We start from the raw sequence: 16552 nt of genomic DNA, 5'->3' as shown, positions 1-16552 counted from the left end.
CTAACACTGCTCTGGAGGCAAGGAAACAGTCTGCAGATCTGTGCTGCCTTTGCGGGGCTGCCTGCACTCTGCAGCTCACGGAGGTCTAAGACAGCAAGGTAGGACTCGGAGTCTGCCCCCACCCATTTCTTGGGGTCTCACCTGCAAAAAGCAGCGTGAAAATGATTGTTAGCTGGTACACTGCATGCCCCAGGATGTTCTTCATCATTGTGCGGGAGATGAGTGGTTTGTTGCGGCCGTACGGCTTGCGGAGCAGTAGAGACTCAGATGGGGGCTCTGTGGCCAGGGCTAAGGAGGCAAAGGTGTCCATGATCAGATTCACCCACAGCATCTGGACAGCCTTCAGGGGAGAGTCCTGTAGAGAGAGGAGGGACAACCCATTACGCTACCTGAATGACCCTCTTTGCACTCCACATTTCACAAGGGTCTCCCATTTTCCTTCTGCTAAGCCAGCCCAACCCTGGGCACCACGCTGGGTGCCCAGCCAGCTGCCCGTACCTGCGTGATACAGGCACCTGTGAATGCCACGATGACAGCCACAATGTTAACCGTCAGCTGGAACTGCAGGAATTTGGAGATGCTGTCATAGACATTGCGTCCCCACATCACCGCCTTGACGATGCTGGTGAAGTTGTCGTCTGTTAAGATGATGTCTGAAGCCTCCTTGGCAACGTCTGTGCCTGCAATGCCCTTGAGGGCCAGGGAACAAGCAGCAGTGGTGAGTCATTGGGCAAGCTCCGGGCTGCCCATCCCAGCTGCGGGACTCTGCTTCTTCCCAGAAACAGCCCCAAGACAAAGATCTGCTGGGGCCAGAGGAGGTGGGAACCAGATCCACTTTTGGAGCAAGGAAGCCCACTGCGAGTCCTAGGTTCTGCTACGGCGCAGGACGCTGGCTCACTTCCCGCCTGGGGCTCTGAAACAGCGCAGCTTTTCAGCCCAAAGCTGTCAGTGCTCCCACATAGGGGCCACATTGCAGTAAAGCAGGAAAACTGCTTAAAAGCAGCCGCTTCCTCCTTATGCCTGGAAACACTGTGGGGTCCCTGGCTGTGCATCTCTGCTGCGAGAGCCAGGACTTCCAGAGGAGCAGGAGAACTCAACAGCCTGAACCCCACGCGCCTGCCTGGCACGGACTCCCTGCCACTGCCCACTCGCCTCTCCTGGGGCAAACAGCAGCCCCGCAGCAAGCTCCAACCACCAGATCTGCTCCACAGCCACCTGTAGCCTCTAGAAAATCACCTGGGGCCTCTTGGTGCCAGACAGCAATAGCTACGCAGGCAACTCGGCTCGCTGCACTTCTCATCGTGGGCACTGAGAGGCGCCCGCTCCGCACGCAATCCGCCTTCACCAGGCGTTACACTGCGCAGAGCCAATGCCCGGTGAGGAGCCGTTTGCCCTGGTGCTTTTCTGCTGCGAACTCTCCCGGGATTTGCAAGATCTGTCTCAGATGGGAATCCCTGGCTTTTGCAGGGCACAAGCTGCAAGGTGAAGCCAGACTCGTCGCAGGTAGTATGCGTGCCAGCCGACCCTGCTCCCCAGAGGTGCAGCAAGGGCAGTGAGCCCAGCCCTGCACAGCGCCTAGCTCCCAGGGAAGCCCAGTGTCAGGTCAGGGCTGATCCTGCACATGTTGCACTGGGGACACGCAGAGCCCTCACATATGGCTACCGAGGGATGAGACACCCTTCTGCTATTCCAGCTCAAAAACTGTACTCAGATCTATAACAGCTTCCTAAAACACCTCTTCCCCACCCAAGAATTGTCATTTGCCCATAAGCTTTGCACAAAGGCTCACAGCTCCCTCCAAGCAGCTGGCTCCTGCTCACGTACCAAAACCTAAACAATTCACAGGAAACCAGTTAAAACTGACAGGTTTATTTTCTTGCCTCTTCCAGGCAGGGCAAAGAAAAGCAGCAAACTGGGGATCAGAGTTCTTCACTGTAAATAAACTTCCCAGGTTAGTGCAAGTGCCACACAAGGAGCCTGGCCTGCCTGTTACGAGCCTGGGTGAAGAACTGCAGAGATAAACCAAGTCAGACTGAATTACTGGGCTCCCACTGCTCTGCTGGACCTCACACCTAGGAAACTAGGCCAGGCTGGTCACTGCTTTCAACCGCATGCACTGGCTGCAGGGTATGAGCTCTGGGCAGCTCCACAAGCCCTCTGCATCGTCTTCACCTTGTCAAGAACCCTCTAGGTGGGCTGTAGAAGTCTACCTCTTAGCCAGGCTACCAGAGGACTGTTTTCCAGCAGTCTTTTGCTAATGATCCTGTATCACCTCTAAGAAGTGTTTCTTTTTTGCTTTTAAGCTATTACATAGATTCGGAAAATAGTTTCACAAGTCCAGAAATAATTTAAGTGTTCAGAATAACTCAAACGTGCCATTAGTTTCCCAGTACACACTCTGGTGGTCACACTAGAGAGTGAAGATCATCCATCCCAGAAAGCAAGGACCACCCAAGGAAACCCCACTGCTGTTCCATACCATCGCGAATCCAACGTCTGCTTTCTTCAAAGCTGGGCCGTCATTGGTCCCATCTCCTGTCACAGCCACTACCTGCCTCTGGTCACCAACAGTGCTGTCGATAATTCCTGAAATGTGGACAAGGAGTTCAGAGTCAGTAAGTCCCAGGCCAGGCTCCCAGCACAGACTGCAAAAGCACTCGGGTAAAGCAGGGTGAGGCAGCGCAGCAGGAAGCAACAACTGCCCAAGAGCGGCCGCGCAGCCTGAGGATCTCCCACCCTTGCAGGAAGCAGGACAACTCACATCTCTCTGGGGAAGGAGGCCAGTAACGCTCTCCCTCTTCAAAGGGAGGCACGAGGTGGGGAGAGGCGACATGCTTGCCAGGGAGAGACCTGCAGAGGGAGAAGGCCCCCATGGGAAGCTGCCGGCACTCACCTTTCACGAGCGTATGCTTATCCGTCGGGGAGGAGCGGGCCAGCACGCGCAGCTTGGGCCAGATCTTATCGAGCTGCTCTTGTTCCACCTGCGGGACAAGGCACACGTGAAGATGGGCAGGGATGCCCAGACACCTGCCCCACCGCAGAGCTGTCCCCAGACACGACAGCACCTGCACCTCAAACCACCCAGGCAGCCCTGCAGCAGCTCTGGCAAAGGATCACAGCAGGCAGAATAACCAGCTGCCTGTATCCAAGGAGAGGAAGCAAATGAAGCCAGATTCAGTAGCTTATTTCACTGGGACTGCCACAGCATTGCTACCAACACCCACCGCAGAGCTGGGCCCACAGATGCCCACCACAGCCCTGTGCTTGCCGTGTCCCCGGGCGCTGCAGCGCAGCCTGTTCTGGCCCACGAGGCAGCGGGTGCAGGGCTGCTGTCCCACCTCTCCCTTCTCGTTGCGGATGAGCCGGTTAAACTCCTTCCCCTCCAGGCACAGGAAGTCCTCTCCAGGCAGCAGGATGCCGCACTTGGTGGCGATGGCACGGGCGGTGTTGATGTTGTCCCCTGTCACCATCCGGACGGTGATGCCTGCACGCTGGCACTTCAGGATGGCGTCTGGCACCTGGGGGAGCAGAGACGGAGTCAGGGCAGCAGATGGGCAGTGCCTGAGCACCCAGCTGGTGTTCGGCACACAAGGCTCTGGCTCTGCGGAAAGATGGGGGAGAGCAGCTCCTGGAAGCTGGAGGAGGCCTGGCTGGATTGCTGCTGAAGTAAGGCAGGGTCTGGAGCGTGCCCAAGGACGGATCAGCTGTTTCACTTCTCCACAAAGCACTGGAAAGCCGGGCTGGAACCTCAGCCAGCCCAGGCCAGGGAGGATCCTGCAGGTGCGTTGCTGTCATGGTGGGCATAACCCGAGGGGAAGAGCCGGGGGTCCCTCCCAGCCCAGCGCGGGGCAGGGCACAACTCGGACTGGGTGCGCGGAGCCAGCTGCTGCCCAGCAGTGCTCGGGGTGACTCTCCTGCAGGAGGGACCACATGCACGTGCCCACATCCCTATTTCAGGATTCAGGGGAGAGCCACAGGGCTTCCTTCCCTGGAATCCAGACCCCTTAAATGGGTCTGGAAGGGGCCGCGGCAGAGCCATGAACCAGCAGCGCTGCTTTCATCCGCCAGCAGCTCAGCTCTGGCTCAGACTCAGCGATGATCCGCTGGACCAAGGCCCTCTCCCCCAAAAATGCTCAGCAGCCCCTGTTTATCCCCAGGGCTGCAGAGCAGCCCCCAGTGACCGAGGGGACCGGAGAGGTCTGCCTGCCCCTGCTCGCTGCTGCGGATGCTGCCCGGCTCTCGGTGGGGCTGGCTGGCTGCTCCGGCACGCAGCCGCCTCCTGCCCTCTCCGCGGCTCCAGACGGGCTCGCGTGCTTATTCAGAGCAGGTCCTCTGGCGCAGACAGCATGAGATCTCCCAGCCCCTGGCCCAAGGGGAAGGTAACCTCATTGCCTCCTCCCTGTCATGCCGCGGGGCCGGGCGCCAAGGCACGGCCAGGCGATCCATCAAACGGGGGCACCTCATCCGTCCCGCACTGCGGGCCGGCAGCGGGCTCACCCTCCGCCTCCGCTTCGGCTGCAGCGGCACGTTGCTGTGCTAATGGGTTTATCTATTACGGAGCGGTGGGGGGAAGAGGATATTAGTGAGAAATTAGCAAATTGAATCACGGCCTCCAGAGCCCGTGCAGACAGGGTATCTGTAATGCAATTCCCAAGCCCAGATACCTCAACGTCTAATTAGGAAAAGATGTAAGCAAAGCAGGAACACAGGGGGCAAGCTTCAAGATGTCATCAAAAGGCAGGTATTGGAGGGCTGATTGCATTAGCCCAGCTGCCTGCCCATCACACTACAGCAGAGTAGAGGGTAGCAAGCTGCAAGGGAGGAACCAGCTAGCAGCAGGGTGGAGATCAGTCTTGCCTTCCTCTAACACCCTACAGCATCTTTGGTGTCTCCATGCAGCTTTCAACTGAGTGTGGAACCACGATCTGGCTTGTGCAGAGACCCCCTGGCACCAGTGGGGAAAATTCAGAGTGGAAATACCCCGCCACCAGGTACTTCTGCCTAGGTACGACAGAGAAACATTGGCACTGGACAGCCAGAGCTGTGCTGGGGCTTCGGTACCTCTGGCCGGACAGGGTCCTCTATGCCGACCACAGCAATGCAGGTCAGGTCAGACAGGATCTCGTTCTCACTGTCCCAGTCTGGCTCAGCACCAGCAGGGAAGTCGCGGAAGGCCAGGCAGATGGTCCGTAACCCATGGCAGGCCATGGGCTCAATCACCTTCTTCACCATCTCATCCCGGTCCTTCACCTTGAATAGCCGGGGATCACCATTCTTGTCCAAGATCTTGGTGCACCTAATGCCAGGATAGGGAGGGGAGGTTAAACGAGATGAAGCTGTGGCATATAGCCTGCTTAGCAAAGTGCTCACGAAAGACCCACCATTAATTCCAGCAAACCATTCCCTTCGTTGCTCGGTTCCCTATCTGTAAAATGGGGGCATCCCTCTGACCTATAGCTCCCTAGTGCTTGCTGTATCAAACCCACAGTAAACAAATAAAACACTTTGCAAGGCAGCACCATCTATGATTGCCTGCTCCCTCCCTGCTCCACTTGGCTTGGCACATTCCACCCCACTGCTCCCCAGAAATTACGGGGACCCAAAAGCTGATGAGCTTGTGCCAGCAACGCGAAGGCTTGCAGGACTTAGTAGCATGAGAAAAGACCCACGGGAGAAGTAGCAAGGGAGGGCAGTTACTTGCGGAGGATGATCTCGGAGGCTCCCTTGCTGTACATGCGGAAGCTGCCATTCACGTTCTTCAACACCGTGCTCATGGACTTGCGCACCGAGTTGAAGGTGTAGACCTTGTACAGCTTCTCCTCTGGCACCTCGTTCCGCACGGCCTGGTAGTCCTGCTTCAAGTCCAGCACAAAACCCAGCAGGGCGCACTCAGTCTTGTTCCCGACTTGCCGGGGTAGCCCCCCTTCCTTCTCTGGTGGCTGGAGGGGAGGAAGGAAAAGCAACGCCAAACCTCAGTACAGCAGGAGAGCAGCTGCAGGGCAGGCCAATGGCCAGAGGCTGTCTGAGAGCAGGGTGGGACGCACCAGGATCTTGGACGTGTAGGCAGAGTTGACGGCAACACCATTGACTATGAGGTCCAGGACCTTGGGCAGGATGGCTTCTGGGTCAGGGATCTGGCGGTAGTGAGTGTCTCCCATGTACGCCTGCACCACAGTCATGCGGTTCATGGTGAGCGTGCCTGTCTTGTCTGAGCAGATGGCAGTGGCATTGCCCATGGTCTCACACGCGTCCAGGTGTCTCACAAGGTTGTTGTCCTTCATCATTTTCTGTAGCACACAACAAAACCACCATCAGAAAGGTTAGAGAGGAAAGCCCAAATTTCCTTCATAGTCCCCAGGGATCCTGCTGTATCACAGCCTCACCTTGACAGAGTAGGCCAGGGAGATGGTGACCGCCAGCGGAAGCCCTTCGGGCACAGCCACCACTAACACAGTGACGCCGATGATGAAGAACTTGACAAAGTACTGGATGTAAATGGGAGTGCACTCTGCCAGCCAAGGCCGGCCTTGCACCCCAAACGTGTCAATCACGAAATACAGCACCAAGATGATAACTGTGATGGCTGACATGATGAGCCCTGGGGGAAGAGGCAGAGGAAGAGGTGAGTGTGTGCAAGCCAGCGAAGCCCAGTCCCCTGACCTCCACAAAGCTGCTGCAGCACCCCAGCACCTTCCAATGCCCTGAGGGTGTCATCTACACAACAGCACATGCAGAGGTCCCAGGCTGGAAGAGTCCAAGGAGATCCCAGTGCCCCCATAGAACTGGGGGAAGGGATATCCTCATCTCACCATGCCATTTCCAGCAAGATCTCTGGTGAAAACCACATGCCGTACCTCTAGGGTCACGGCTCGTGCTGGGCTGCGCAGCCACTGCGACTCACCTGCCTTCCCAATCTGGACCGCCAGGCGTGTGAGCTTCCCTTGCAGCACAGACTTCTCCTTCTTGGGGACTTTCACTTTCTTCTTCTCCTTCTCCTCATTTTCCACCCCTTCCTGGCTCTTCAGGGGTTGGATCTCTAAGGCCACACCATCCTGAGTTTTAGCTACAGTCCAGGGCAAAACAGACACCACGTGTGAACAGGAGAGAGACCAGGAAAACCTCTTGGACACCACTGAGAAAGATGGTGGTGGGAAAGAGAAAACCCAGAGCAAAGGACAATCCCTGCAACACACACGTCTCTGAGCACACGGAAACCTCGCAGTCCCAGGGGCCTCCCTAAGGGGCACTCTTCTACAGTCCACCCCACGGCCACAGCCCCCATGGGATACTTGCATCCTGTGAGAGGGTGCAGGAGGTAGATTTGTGCCTCCAAAGTCCTTTGGATCCAGGATCCTCAGAGACGACACCAGACACTGCTCTGGGCTAATTAGGACTGTCCCTGTCATTAGTGACACCTCTCTACAGCAGTGGTGCAAGAAACCCCTGGTCAGGCTATCAAGGTGCTGTCAGCTTTCTCCTAACCTCTTCTGCAGGCTGCTTTACACCCTGCAGCGGAGCCTGGTCTGATCCCACCACGGACTCCGGTCCCCTTTGGCGTCCTGCCCCAGCACGCGAAGCGCTGCGACGACAGGCGCTGGCGGCTACGGGACCTCCCCGCCCTGCCCCACACGAAGCGCTCGATCCCCTCTTTAATACCCTTTGGCAGCTCAGCAGGAATCTCTTTTTTACCGAGGGGGGCTGCGGGTGGGATGAGGGGGAGGTTAGGCATTCGCGTGGAGTCTGACCGAAGAGGAGCGACGCAGCTCCTCGAGCCCAGCCCCGCCGCGCTTGCGCCAGCGTCCGAGACGGCCAGACTGCAGCCGCTGTAACTCGGCCTGAGCCCGACTCCCAGCCCAGCTAAAGGCCCGCGTGAGGGAGACCCGGGTCGGCTGGAAATTTTGCAGAGGGATAGGAAGAGGGTGGAAACCCCGCGGTTGCTCGGGGTAGGACAAGCAGCAGCGCCCCGTTAGCGCCGGGCACCCGCTCCCCCCCGGCCGCTGTCGCTCGAGTGTTAGAGGCGCCCGGGAGGTCGTAGCTGCTTCGGATCTGACACCTCCAACATTACAACGGACCCCAACACGGACAAAACACGAACCCGGACACAAGTCTGACGAGAAGGAGGGAAACTGCTGAGAGGAGAGAGAAAGAGAGGTGGAGAGAGAGGTGTGGAAATGGGTCTCCTCCACAGCCTGCAAAGAACAGGGTGAGAAACACGGGCGAGGAGACGCTCACGGAGTCGAGGTGGCCACGGCAGGAGAGGGCGCAACGGTGGTGCCAGCAGCCCCGCGGCGGGAGCCGCTCAGCCCTCCCCTCCGGCCGGCACGGGGGCCGCGTCTCCCCCAGCCAGACCCCACGGTGACGGCCGTCCGAAGGATTCGAGGCCGCCAGAGCCAGGCAGCAACCCACGTTAACGGGGACGAGGCCACCCGAGAGGGGGCTGCGGGCACCGTTACACCCTCTCCCGGACAAGGAGGCGAGAGGCCGCCGGAGCAAAGAGCACAGACTCATGAGAAGAAGGAAGGAAGGAGGAATGCTCGGCAGTTAGTGTGGTGCTGGTTCAAAGGATGGAGAGGCTGGTTACCTTTGTTGCGATTTTCGGGGGCTCCGGGTTTTTTACCTGTTCAAAAAGAGAAAGGGTGGAGGGCTGAGCACACGGATCTCGACATTCCCCGTCCAGCTGGAGGGACCCTGCTCCGAGGGGCCGCGCTCTGCTCCGGCGGTCCCGAGGCCTCGGCACCGCTGTGGTCACCTCCTGGACGCGACCGCACGTGCCTCCTGCTCTCGGAGGCTGGCGCAGGCGGCTGGTCGCTCTCCCTGCCGGCCGGAGGGATCCTCCGCCCCGGCACCGCGGCCGCGCCACGGGGAGCGGGCAGGAGCGCCGGGCGCCCCCCCGGCTTTCCCAAGCGCTGCGTCTCCCTGCGCTTCGGGCTCCCCCACCTGCAAAGCACCTGCCGTAAGCTGAAAAAACAGCAGCGCTTCCGGCTTCCTGCTGCCATCGGGCGCAAGCGGATCCATCCAGGAGGCGCAGACCGGCCCCGACCCGCGATCGGCGCGCGGCCCCGCGCGCAGACGGCTCGACTCGGCTCGCCTCCGCGACGCTGCCTTGCGTGACGAGGAGCTTTACGTGCTAGAGCCCTGGTTCCTCCTTCCCTCCATCGCAGCGAGGGATGCGCCGGTGAAATCCTCCCCTGGCACAGCCTTTGCTCCCAAATTGAGGGCTGCCAAAGCCCCAGAGCAGGGCACAGAGCCAGGTTTGCTGCAAGGCTCAGAGACACAGGCTGGGGGCAGGGAAAACACCAAGCATCATCCTCAAAAAAACCCACAGCCCCAGCAGAGCGTTTTTGCTGAGGAAGAGCCCCTTGTTTGCTCGCTTTCACCATGCCCTGTCTCACCAGGGCTGCTGGAGAGCTCAGACCTGGCTTTTACTCGCTGTAGTCACAGGAATGACTCTTACCCTGCAGCACCAAGCTCCTTTCACAAGGGTCCTCGCCCCAGCTCTGCTCTGATCCCTCTGGCAGGGAGCAAGGAAGGAGGGGAGAAGGGGGGCAGCTCCCTAGGTCTACAGAGATATTTTCCGCACCTCCTGAAGTCCCCTGCACCATCAGAGGGAGATTTCCACCAGCAGCTGGTCTCACCCACACCCTAAGCTGCTGGTCAGCGTAACAGCAGAGCTGTTCCCACATCTCACCCTATATCCCTGCTTTTACCCAGCCTCCAAGACGGTGGGAAACCCAAAGAGCTTTGCAGTCACCAAACCACAGCTGGATACTCCGGAGCCTACTCCTACACTCCCAAATTAGTCCCACTGCTGCAATCACCTTCCTGGGCCCTGGGCGGTGGGTAGGGGTAGGCTTTCAGTGCTCCCCCATCCCCTGCTTGGAGGCTAACTTGCTGCATCCGTTTGGGAAGCAGATGCAATATGAGCACTGCTGCCAGCACCAGCTGCCTGCGGTGCCGCAATCGCCTGTCCTGGGCGAGGAGGGTCGGAGGCAGGCAGAGCACACGCGCTCCCGAGCCGAAGAGGCTGCCAGGAGAGGCCCCACAAGCCTCTGTCCCATCTGGCACTGCTTCCCGGGCAGGGCTTCCCGGCACCCAGGGACGTCTGTGCACCCAGTACAGCGGCAACGCCAGCTTGCAGCTCGTTGCTGCCAACTCTTCGCACCTCCTTACTGCCAACTCTTTGCAAGCCCAGACCTGCAGAAGAGGGGCGTGGGGAAGACGGAGGAGCATAGGAGGTTCCCATCACCACTGACTGAACTCTTCCGATTGAGAAGAGCAGGGAAATAAGCAGCAAGATATGAGAGCCAAGACAGAAAGCTATTTCAAGTCCCAGCATGATTGGGAAGCTCAGCCCAACTGGCTGCTCTCCTACCTTCCACCCAATAGGCACACAAAACCCTCCTTTCCCTCTTCCCATCCTCTGCACTTTGACTCCTTCCCTATGTAGCTCAGGGGACATCAGCAGACACATTCTGCAAAGTTTTTGAGGCACTAGATGGACTAACATCCTTTGGATAACCAGGACTCACCTTCCTACCACAGGGTGGGCAATGAGCACCATGCCAAGGCACTGCTGGGCACTGCTCTCAGTGACTTTTCCCTCTGGGCTTTGACCCCCACCCTGCAACTCCAGGCTGCTGCTGGCTAGAGAAGAGAGATGAAGCCGTGTCCTAGAAGAGCTGAAGAGCCAAGGAAGGAGCCGCAGTCTGGATGCTGTCTGGTTTTTCTCATGCAGCACCTTCCCCAAGCTGCAGACCAATGGGAGCAGAGCAGGATTCCCCCCCACGTTGTCTCACTGCTCACAGTACCTGCCTGGGTCATGCACTAACACAACTGTGTTCCCACGGATGTGGCCATAGCTTGTTGCACACTGGTGGATGCTTCCCAGAGTGGGGAGAAAAACAAAAAGAAGGGAGAAAATGGATTCAAGAGATCTCCTTACCTTTCTTCACCTTCTTTTCCTCATCTCCTTCTCCTGCACCCAACAGAGTGAAGATGATTCCCGTCTGTGAGTTTATACCCACAGCAGTCACCACCATCCGTCCAGACCCCTCCATCACATGGGTACCTAGCACAACAGGAAGGCCATGGTGGGACAAGATATCAACACAGTTCTCAGCTCCTTCCAAACACACAGCATGCTGACTGCCTCCCAGACTAGGGAACAGGACATGGGAGTTGCCACCTCTCCATCATCAGCACAAACCCAGACCAGCCCTGCAATGGCATGTGGGACTGCTCAGCACCTTGCAGGAGGGATGCTGAAGGAAGTTTCCTTCCTCAGACATCTCCTTCCCTGGAAGTTCAGAGCTGCCAGGCCCACCAGCAAGCACCCAGGGAGCGGGGCTTCCTGCAGGACACAAGGCCTGGACAAATGGAGACCCTGGAAATGCACTACTGCAGTTTCCAAGTTTTCCATGTTATAGAAACTCCTTCAGGTCAGGAAGCAACAACAGAGCAACATGACTTGCAGTGCCACAGGCAGGTGGAGACTTTCTAGAGCCATCCAGCCCTCCACCATGTGGGTTTGTTCAGGATCAGGATTTCATTCTGATTAATTCAGCAACACAAATGCTATGCTGCCAGGCTTAAGACTCCAAATCAACCTGAAACCTTGTGGTTTTCCTTCCACACAGGTGCTGCAGATGGGTTTGTTTTTCTGGCCAAGAGCCTCACCTGACAGTAGCATAGGGTCTTTATCAAGTGATTTCTTGACTTGGTCTGATTCCCCAGTCAGTGAGCTCTCATCTATTTTCAAGTCATTCCCTTGGATCAGGATGCCATCTGATGGCAAGAGGTCACCTGGAAAAGAGGAAAGAGTCTTAAGGATCAGCCCAGACCTGGCAAGCCTCAGCTCACCTCTTGCTGCACTGTCCTAAGAGGAGGTTTCTTGCACTGTGAATTTTGAGTCCTTTTGCCAATCTCCGACTAACTCTAGATGGAAAGAAAACAAGGGCTGAGTATTAAAGGAGGATATTTAACAGCTCCAAAATCTTGACTGATATATAAGAGCATTAGTTTTGAGGCCCTTTGCTCAGTAAATCAGCCAGTGCTTTCCCATATCTACTTCGCTGAATCAGTAACATGCTTCCCAACGCCCCTGTTACAGGATCACATCATGCACCCAGGGGAAGTAGAAGAAAACCTACGTCAAAATCATCATCAGGTTGAAACAACCTAGTTCTTTTGGGGAGGTAATATGGAACAAGCAGACCCCTGGTAAGCAAGGAGAGCGACCAACTTTAGCCCAAACTCTGCCTTTAGCTGCCAATCAACCTCTTTTGAAAGAGGCCTTGGCTAAAGGGATGCTCACCAACAAGGACACAGTTATGAAAATGAATCATTTTAAGAAATCAGCAGGCTCCCAAGAGCAGCCCAAAGCAAACGTCTGTGCGCAGAGCCCGGCTCGGTGCTGCCAGCCTTGCTCTGGCTGCAGCCTGCAAGGCAACCTGAGCTTTTTTGCCTGCACAGAAGCATCTCCCACAGCTCCTGGCCAAGGCACGCTGCGAAATGGCACAGCCATAGAGGAGTAATTGGAGAAGACAGCAGAAGCCACGTTTCCCCTTAAGGCAAAACAACTGGCAAAAGCAGAGAGAAGGAACCAACGTGCTCCGAGACGGAGGAGGAGACCCCAGCCAGCGGCTAGGGTGCCCGCTCGGCTCCACGCACCACGGTCGTCTCCACTCACCGTACTTGATCTGCGCGATGTCTCCCACCACGATCTCAGCCACGGGGATCTGAATCACCTGCCCCTTGCGGATCACCGTGAACTTCTGCTCCTGTTCGATGCGGCTCTGGAGGCCCCGGAATTGTTTCTCTTTGCTCCAGTCATTGAAGGCGGTCACCAGCACCACGATGATCACCGAAAACAAGATAGCGGCACCCTCGATCCAGCCGGCCTGCGACTCCCCCTCGTCCTCCACGCCACCCGTCGACTGGCCACACACTGCAGTCGGAAGGGGAAAACTCAGCTGCGCCGTGAGACACCCAGTATCTCAAGTGACACGCACAGACGAGAGCTTGGAGGATGCTTGCTCTGACCCCTCCTCCCTGAACTGCTCCAAGGGCTGCCCCTGCTCTAGAGAGAGGGTGAGGGTTTTTTTGTTTGTTTTTGGTTTTTTTTAACCTTGAAGGCATTTGGGGGTTTTGCTCTTTTGGTCTTAGGTGCGTGCTGACCTAGCAGTGCAAGGGTGGGGAGCAAGGGTGTCTGCGGTCTTTTTTCCAGTTCTTGCACCTTTCACCCCTCCCTTTGCTGCATGACCTTGGCACGAGTCACCATCTCTCTGCATCTCCGTTTTCCAGATTGCTGCCCCCACCCAGCTCTTCCAAAATCATGGAAATCCACAGGCCAGGGGAGAGAGCAAAACTTTCCCAACACCATGCAGTTATGAAGGGTACACCCCAGTTTAGGAGGATACCAAGGGACCTTGTCCTCCTACCTTGTCTCTCCATGCCCTAAGCCAAGAGGGAAGCCACATGGGACCTGGGAAGGCATCAGAGCAGACGGATCCCCTGACTTTTATACATCCTTTGGTGAACCGCAACAGGAGGCGCTGAGCAATGCCACAGTGACGGCTACAACCCAGACAAGGGCATCAGTGCAAGGCCCTTGACATGGATGGGGCCACACCAGGGACTGACCCCACAGGGATAAGCCACTACTTAAAGGATGAGCAGAAGTGGCTTAGCTAAAATGCACTGCCAGTGCCCATCTTCCTGGGCTGCAAACTCTGCCTGTGCCCACAGTGGAGACAGCCCACAGGGTGACCCTCCAGAGAGGTCCCTGCTCCCTGGCGGGTGGCCAAGGTAGCTCCCAGAGGCCATATCCCCCCCTACAGCAACGTGGTGGGTCCCGGGGACTCACGTTCGTTGTCGCCGCCCGGGGGGTGATAGAACGACAGGCCCAGGGAGATTATGGCTGCGATTTCCAAAATGATCAGTGTGACGTCCTGAAGCGCCTCCCACACTAACTGCAGGAACGTCTTGGCCTTTTTGGGAGGAATGAAGTTCTGGCCAAACACCTGCCTCCTCTTCTCCAGATCGGTTGGGTTCCCGGACAGGCCTGCAGAAGAGAAAGAAGGAGATGAGGGCTGGCTCGTGTGCCCCTGCATGCCTTCCACCGCCGTGCGAGACGCTCCCACCCCAGCATCACGGTGCTGCCGTCCCTGCGGGGCTGCAAGAGCCGGAGCTGCTGCCGGGACCGGCTGCGGCCACGTGAGCCCCCCAGCAGCACGGCGCAGGGTCCTTGCCCCCAGGCCCCGTTAGCAGGGCCCTTGCTGCTGGCTCCGATGAGCCCCGGGGGCCGACGGCGCTGGGGGAAGACCCGCAGGAAGGAGAGCGCGAGCTGAATCGCCTCCGCCTCTCGCTGGTGCTGCAGGCGAGCGAAGCGCCCGCGTGCCAGTTAATGCCAGTTGGCACTGGCCGGCTTGTTTACATGCTGCATCAAATTAGCCGTAAATCTGGCACCGAGCACGGCGCTCAGAGCTGTCAGAGCCACCTGATCCGCCCTCCGCTGCCAGCTCAGGGGGAGAAGCAGCCGCCGCCAGCGACCCGGCGCAGCAGGACCGTCTCCGAGCTCGGCCGCGGAGGCCCTGCCCCAGGCACCATCGCCGAGGGACGCCGAGCTCCCCCGCAAACGCTGCACCATCCCAGGGACCGCGCCAGCTGCAAGGGGCTGGGGCAACGACACCGGATCGGCTCAGGGCAGGAGCTCGTGGAAGGACACACGGGGTTTTCCCCACCACCACCACCAGAAAACAGGCAATGAATGTCTAGAAAGGAGCAGGCCAGCCCAAAGGGCGCCGTGCAGATGGAGCGGCGCACGCTGCCGTGCACGCTGCAATCCTGCAGCGCGGCACGGAGAGAGGGGTGCAAAAAGGGACCCCCAAACTCCTTCCCATGCAAGCAGCAAGAGACTGCGGAGCACAGCAGCCCCCGGAAGCTGGATTGCTTCACGGCCCCACGTCCACAGGCGAGCAACGAAGCTCTGGGAGATGGGAATTCAGCCTGCAACCTCCCCCGCCGTCCCTTAAAAGCCATTGAAGGGTTCGGGGCGGCCCAGCACGAGGGCAGCCCCCTCCTGCCCTGCACCACCTTAACCGAGGCGAGCACGGAGCCCTCGCGCTCTCCACCTTAAGAGCGCCCGCGGGCTCCGGCCAGCTCCCGAGATGCACCAGGCAGGCAGGGCGATGGATGCACCGGGCAGGGCAGGGCAGGGCAGGGCGGCTGCAGCGCTGGGACGGGCCCGACGGACACGTCGCCGTGCCTGGAGCCGCCTGGCAGCGCTGCAAGCCCTCCCGGGGCGAGCGGGCCCTGGATCGGGGGCGAGGGGCGGGGGGAACACCTTCCCACCGACTCGGCTGCGTCCCAGCGTCCGGCCGGGAGGAAGAGGCAGGACGAGCCCCCCCCCCCCCCTTTCTCCTCTGACGAAACCCCGCGGAGGCAGGGAGGCGACGCGCTGGCAGAGCGGGCCCAGGCGTCCCCACCCTGCCGTGACGGGGCCAGCAGAGCCTGGGATCTCCCGGCCCCGACAGCCTCCTCAAGCCCAACCCACGCGGGGACGCTTCCTGCCCAAGGACTCCAGCAGGATGCATGGAAAAAATTGCTAACAGCGGGCTTTGACTCACCCCAGCATCAGGACCGGGAGAGGTGTGGCACGGGGAGGCTGCCTGCGCCCTGCAACGTAGCCCAGCTCCTGGCCGCAGGATCTGGTCTTCCCCAAAACCCAGCCCCGAGCATCCCCCTGCAGCTGTCCCCTGCCCTCGTGCGACAACCAGGCTGCAGAGCAGAGTTTCTCCCAACGCACGCACCCCCTGCACCTCCCCTCTGCCCAGGGGAGCTCACCTCCGCCCCACGGCGGCTTCTTCCTCCTGGAGCATCCTTGGGGCCCCAGAGGTTAATCTCCCTGCGGGGACTGGTCCACCGCTCTGCAGAGGCCTCTCCTGCAATCCCACCAGGGCACAGCCATCATTTCCTTTCTCCTTAGCACCTGGAGCTTTGGCTTCTCCCCAGGAGAGCTGGGTGCAGGGGAGACCTTTGCAGAGCCAAAGAAAATCCTGCTTTCGGGCAGCAAAGCCAGGCTTCGCGCAAAGAGCCCCCGAGCCGGGCTCCTGGCCGCAGCGCAGCAGCGGGAGGACGGGGAGCCGAGGCAGGAGCCCCCGGAGCTGCTCCCGAGAGCGGGTGCGTCGAGGCGATGTTTCTGCCGTCCTCTTCGCCCACGGAAGAGAAGAGAGACGCTCTAACCTGCGACTCACCGCAACAGCCTTCGCGCTGCGGCCGCCGCACGGCTCCCTTCCCACGGCCCGGCCCGCGGAGCCGGCGGCCGGGGGAGGCTGCAAAATAACGCCCCGCAGCGAGGGCTCGGGGAGAGGGGCTGCTGCCCAAAAGCCCCTTCAGGGGAGGGTCCCAAAGGGGTCTGGGCCATCGGCACCTCTTCCAGCAAGCAGCAGCCTGTGGGGGGGTCCCAATCGGACGGGTGCAGACACCGTAACGCCAACAAGCTCCCGCGGGTGCGCGGCTCTCCTCGGCCTGAAACCGGAGGCAGCGGGGGGGG

The 16552-nt window shown here is 59.0% G+C and overlaps 1 protein-coding gene across 7 annotated transcripts in view; it reads right to left on the bottom strand.

Moving 5' to 3' along the window:
* ATP2B4 (ATPase plasma membrane Ca2+ transporting 4) overlaps window positions 1-16552 on the bottom strand; it is a 51528-nt gene that overhangs the window by 16444 nt on the left and 18532 nt on the right. For 6 of the 7 annotated variants that reach the window (XM_062594947.1, XM_062594949.1, XM_062594950.1 and 3 more), the window contains exons 3-17: window positions 13865-14062; window positions 12689-12946; window positions 11677-11802; window positions 10943-11068; window positions 8582-8617; window positions 6902-7063; window positions 6384-6598; window positions 6045-6287; window positions 5698-5939; window positions 5062-5296; window positions 3339-3518; window positions 2894-2981; window positions 2480-2586; window positions 499-690; window positions 142-355 (exon numbers count right to left, since the gene is read on the bottom strand). In XM_062594947.1, coding sequence (XP_062450931.1) covers window positions 142-355; window positions 499-690; window positions 2480-2586; window positions 2894-2981; window positions 3339-3518; window positions 5062-5296; window positions 5698-5939; window positions 6045-6287; window positions 6384-6598; window positions 6902-7063; window positions 8582-8617; window positions 10943-11068; window positions 11677-11802; window positions 12689-12946; window positions 13865-14062 — 2622 coding nt within the window. Of the gene's footprint in view, window positions 1-141; window positions 356-498; window positions 691-2479; window positions 2587-2893; window positions 2982-3338; window positions 3519-5061; window positions 5297-5697; window positions 5940-6044; window positions 6288-6383; window positions 6599-6901; window positions 7064-8581; window positions 8618-10942; window positions 11069-11676; window positions 11803-12688; window positions 12947-13439; window positions 13536-13864; window positions 14063-16552 lie in introns of those variants that run through there. The other variant, XM_062594952.1, reaches the window with a different exon arrangement.

Source organism: Rhea pennata, chromosome 25 (genome assembly GCF_028389875.1).
Source record: "Rhea pennata isolate bPtePen1 chromosome 25, bPtePen1.pri, whole genome shotgun sequence".
Taxonomy (NCBI): Eukaryota; Metazoa; Chordata; class Aves; order Rheiformes; family Rheidae; genus Rhea; species Rhea pennata.
This window is presented reverse-complemented; position numbering and strand designations above follow the sequence as displayed.